Source organism: Sprattus sprattus (genome assembly GCF_963457725.1).
Source record: "Sprattus sprattus genome assembly, chromosome: 14".
Taxonomy (NCBI): Eukaryota; Metazoa; Chordata; class Actinopteri; order Clupeiformes; family Clupeidae; genus Sprattus; species Sprattus sprattus.
Window position 1 is genome coordinate 2,560,828 of NC_137912.1, and position 5,000 is coordinate 2,565,827.

Consider the following 5,000-nt stretch of genomic DNA (forward strand, 5'->3'; position numbering starts at 1 on the left):
TGGAGCCGCTCCGTTTAGACTAAACATTAGGGACGGATGGACAACCACAGTGTGACCAGGGGGACTGGAGATATACTCACTCAGCTTGAAGTGCTCTGGCTGGCCAACTCAATTGGACCAAATCACTGCAGCATTGCTGGTTATTCATGCACTTCGCTAGCAGTGATTTACTGTAATAAACTGCAGCTTCTTTTCAAGTGACTGCACACACACACACAGAGACACACACACACACACACTCACACTCAAGCACAAAAGTCAGTGTGTCTCAATATTTTGGAAGTCTCTGTATTTCCCACAGAAATGTGACTCAAGCCCTATTGCATACTACATGTGTTTTGACTAATATATTGCTTGTGTGTGTGTGTGTGTGTGTGTACGTGCGTGTGTGTCTGTGTGCGTGTGTGTGTGGTTTGTGTGTGTGTGTGTGTGTCTGTGTGTGTCTGTGTGTGTGTGTGTGTGTGTATGTCTGTATGTATGTGCGTGCGTGTCTGTGTGTGTGTCTATGTGTGTGTGTGTACGTGCGTGTGTCTGTGTGTGCGTGTGCGTGTGGTGTGTGTGTGTGTGTGTATGTCTGTATGTTTGTGTGTGTGTGTGTGTGTGTGTGTGTGTGTGTGTGTTAGGCCATGATCTACAACAAGATCCTGCGCCTCTCCACCTCTAACATGTCCATGGGAGAGATGACCCTCGGCCAGATCAACAACCTGGTTGCCATAGAAACCAACCAGCTGATGTGGTTCCTCTTCCTGTGCCCCAACCTGTGGGCCATGCCTGTGCAGGTGAGAGAGAGGGGGGGGGGGACAGGTGACTCAGTTGGACAGGTATGAGAGACAGAGACAGGATGGAGACAGAGACAGGATGGAGACAGAGACAGGATGGAGACAGAGACAGGATGGAGACAGAGACAGAGACAGGATGGAGACAGAGACAGGATGGAGACAGAGACAGGATGGAGACAGAGACAGAGACAGGATGGAGACAGAGACAGAGACAGGATGGAGACAGAGACAGGATGGAGACAGAGGAAGAGACAGGATGGAGAGACAGATTCACTGAAAGAGACAGAGTCACTGTGCAGGTTTGAGAGAAATGGGACAGGACAGGTGTTAGTGTGGAGCCAATGAGAAGAGACAGATGACTCAGAGGAACAGGTATGAGAGACAGATGAAAGACATTGTTTAGTGAAAGAGACAGAGACACTGTGTGAAGTCACTGAAACTAATGCTTTGAGGTTTACATTCTTAGAGGCCTCTTAACATCGGAACAAAACAATTAGTCTCGGAGTCAGCCACTGAGTGCCTGCACTTACAATCAGAAACATAAACTGTCCTGCTGAATAAAGTTATTCTGACTGCACATCTGATGAGAGTCTTCTAATGACTGTAGACTTCCCTGATGAACAAAGTGGCTCTAGTTCAAAAGTTTATTTGAGATTTGTGAATCTTTTTTTATGATTGGATTGTTCTAATGAACAAAGTATTTCTTATTCTGATTCAAGATTTTGGTATCTTCTTGTGAATATAGAATGTTCTGTAGTCTGTGATTGTGATTGTGATTCTGGACTCCGGATGTGTAGATCATCATGGGGGTGATCCTGAATCTTCTTGTGACTATAGAATGTTCTGTAGTCTCTCATTCTGATTCTGGAATCTTCTTGTGATTCTAGAATGTTATGTAGTGTCTGACTTGATTCTGGAATCTTCTTGTGACTCTAGAATGTTCTGTAGTCTCTGATTGTGATTCTGGAATCTTCCTGTAACTCTAGAATGTTATGTAGTGTCTGATTGTGATTGTGATTCTGGAATCTTCTCGTGACTCTAGAATGGTTTGTAGTCTGTGATTGTGATTGTGATTCTGGAATCTTCTCGTGACTCTAGAATGTTCTGTAGTGTCTAATTGTGATTGTGATTGTGGCCTCCGTGTGTAGATCATCATGGGGGTGATCCTGCTCTACTACCTGCTGAGGGAGAGCGCTCTCATCGGGGCCGCCGTCATCCTCCTGCTGGCCCCCATCCAGTATCTCATCGCCACCAAGCTGGCCGACACCCAGAAGAGCACACTGGTGAGACACACACACACACACACACACACACACACACATCCTATATGTCTTTTTGTGTGTGTGTGTGCATGTCTGTGGTTTTGATGCACACCAAGACACACATATTCAACTATAACTTTAGGCAGTGTGTGTGTGTGTGTGTGTGTGTGTGTGTGTGCGCACGTGCAAATCCCTTTGTTTGGATGTTCGCTATGTCACACCTGTGAGGCAAACACTCCTCCTCCTCCTCCTCCTCCTCCTCCTCCTCTGCGGACGGTTATTCACAGACCTCCTTCCCTCTATGTGGCGCTGTGTTTATTTGGTCCTGGTAAGGCCTACAGCAGCCGGGCTCACCTGAGAAAATATCCAGATGAATAGGCTGATAACATACTCTAATATAGACAATAATAAACTATCCAGATGATTAAATACTCTAATATAGACAATAATAAACTATCCAGATGATTAAATACTCTAATATAGACAATAATAAACTATCCAGATGATTAAATACTCTAATATAGACGATGAAAAACTATCCAGATGATTAAATACTCTAATATAGACGATGATAAACTATCCAGATGATTAAATACTCTAATATAGACGATGATAAACTATCCAGATGATTAAATACTCTAATATAGACGATGATAAACTATCCAGATGATTAAATACTCTAATATAGACGATGATAAACTAGATAAATAGGCTGATAACATACTGTAATATAGACAACGTGGTGCTGGTACTGGGGCTGGCAGTGGGGCTGGGAGCAGGGCTGGGAGCAACCCAACAAACAGAAGAGCACAATTAAGATACGGTTGCTGTTAGAGCTCAGAGGTCAATGTGGAACAGAATGGATGGCAAAGCAGTGCAACAAAGGTCATGTAATAAAAGACTATGAGCTTGTGTATCTGAGAAGAGCTGTGATGAAAAAAAAACCAATATGTCATTTCTGGTAACCACATCTTACTGCCTCTCTTTCCTTTTGTCTCCATCACGTTTTCTCTCTCTCTCTTTCTGTTTCTCTTCACCCCCTCTCTCATTTCTCTCTCTCCCTTCTTTATCTCACTGTCTCTCTTTCTCTGTTTCTCTTCACCCCCTCTCTCATTTCTCTCTCTCTCTTCTTTATCTCTCTCTTTCTCTCTCTCTCTCTCTCTCTGTTTCTCTTCATCCCCCTCTCTCTCCCCCTCTCTCAGGACTACTCCACGGAGCGCCTGAAGAAGACCACAGAGATCCTGAAGGGCATCAAGCTGCTGAAGCTGTACGCCTGGGAGAACATCTTCTGTGACAGCGTGGAGGACACCCGCGGCAAGGAGCTCACCAGCCTCCGCACCTTCGCCTTCTACACGTCCATGTCCAGTGAGCACACACTCACACACACACACACACACACTACGCACCTTCGCCTTCTACACGTCCATGTCCAGTGAGCTCACACACACACACACACACACACACACACACACACACACACACACACAGGAGGACACCCGCGGCAAGGAGCTCACCAGCCTCCGCACCTTTGCCTTCTACACGTCCATGTCCAGTGAGCACCGACACACACACACACACTCACACACACACACTCACACACACACACTCACACACACACACACACACACTCACACACACACACACACACACACACTCACACACCAACACACACACATACACACTCTCTCTTAGTCCCTGTCTCTCTCTCTCTTTCTATTCCACTCTGATGATGTCAAATATAAAAGTGTTTAGTGTGTGTATCTGAAGGACATCAGAAGGGGAACCCAATGGGAATATCATGCCTTGATATGTAGAGGTTGTTGTGTTTCCAAGGGATGTGACCCAATGTCCTCCGTGTGTGGTCTAGTAATTGAACTACAAGACTTGTTCTGGGATATGACTGATGACCTCCTTGTGGGGTCCAGTAGTTGAAGTAGAGCAGAACCCTTGAGCATCAGCTCTCTGGACTCCTCATGAATCATGGGAAATGTAGTTGACGTAGAGCAGGACTCCTCGTGAATTATGGGATAACCCCTTGAGCATCAGCTCTCTGGACTCCTCATGAATCATGGGATAACCCTTGAGCATCAGCTATCTGGACTCTAGAGATGTCTTACTCCCACATGTCCACAGGCCTCTTGTTAATATAGAGATTTACTGACTTCCTGCCTCTCGTTTCTATAGAGATTTACTGACTTCCTGTCTCTCGTTTCTATAGAGATTTACTGACTTCCTGCCTCTCTCTCTCTCTCTCTTCACAGTCTTCATGAATGCTGCTATCCCCATCGCTGCAGTATTAGCGGTGAGAGTGCACTCCATTACACTCTGCTAGAGAAACTGGTCTCCATTACTGATACAATTCTGTATTTAATCATCCTTTATTTGATTGTCTTACTGTGTGTGTGTGTGTGTGTGTGTGTGTGTGTGCGTGTGTGTGTGTGTGTGTGTGTGCGTGTGTGTGTGTGTGCATCTCTCTGAAGACGTTTGTGACTCACGCCTACCTGAACGAGGAGAGGCTGAGCCCCTCTAAGGCCTTCGCCTCATTGGCTCTCTTCCACATTCTGGTCACGCCCCTCTTCCTCCTCTCCACCGTCGTCCGCTTTGCTGTCAAGGCCCTGGTCAGGTGTGTGCCTCCACAGTTACCATGGCAACCCATTGTTAGCATTGTGCTCCTTCATTCCGCTCTTCTTCCTCCCCTCTTCCTCTCTCTACTTGTATATGTTGTCTCAGTTTGTTTATTTATTGAAGAGGGACAGTGTACATTAATAAACATTAAAATGTAAAGGCTAGTTTCCATTGGCTGTCCCCCTGCCAGAGTGTTAATGGCTAGACAACTTTAAAAAGGCATTAACATATATATATACACACATATACAAAAACATAACATTGACAAGATAAAAATAAAATTTAAAATAAAATTAAAGATATAAGTTATACTGTCCTGGGCTGGTGGTGGTAA

At 45.1% G+C, this 5,000-nt stretch overlaps 1 protein-coding gene across 13 annotated transcripts in view; it reads left to right on the top strand.

Moving 5' to 3' along the window:
- abcc9 (ATP-binding cassette, sub-family C (CFTR/MRP), member 9) overlaps nt 1-5,000 on the top strand; it is an 88,131-nt gene that overhangs the window by 24,395 nt on the left and 58,736 nt on the right. For all 13 annotated transcript variants that reach the window (XM_080851410.1, XM_080851419.1, XM_080851418.1 and 10 more), the window contains 5 exons: nt 624-779; nt 1,928-2,062; nt 3,244-3,406; nt 4,303-4,343; nt 4,522-4,664. In XM_080851410.1, coding sequence (XP_080707536.1) covers nt 624-779; nt 1,928-2,062; nt 3,244-3,406; nt 4,303-4,343; nt 4,522-4,664 — 638 coding nt within the window. The remainder of the gene's footprint in view (nt 1-623; nt 780-1,927; nt 2,063-3,243; nt 3,407-4,302; nt 4,344-4,521; nt 4,665-5,000) is intronic.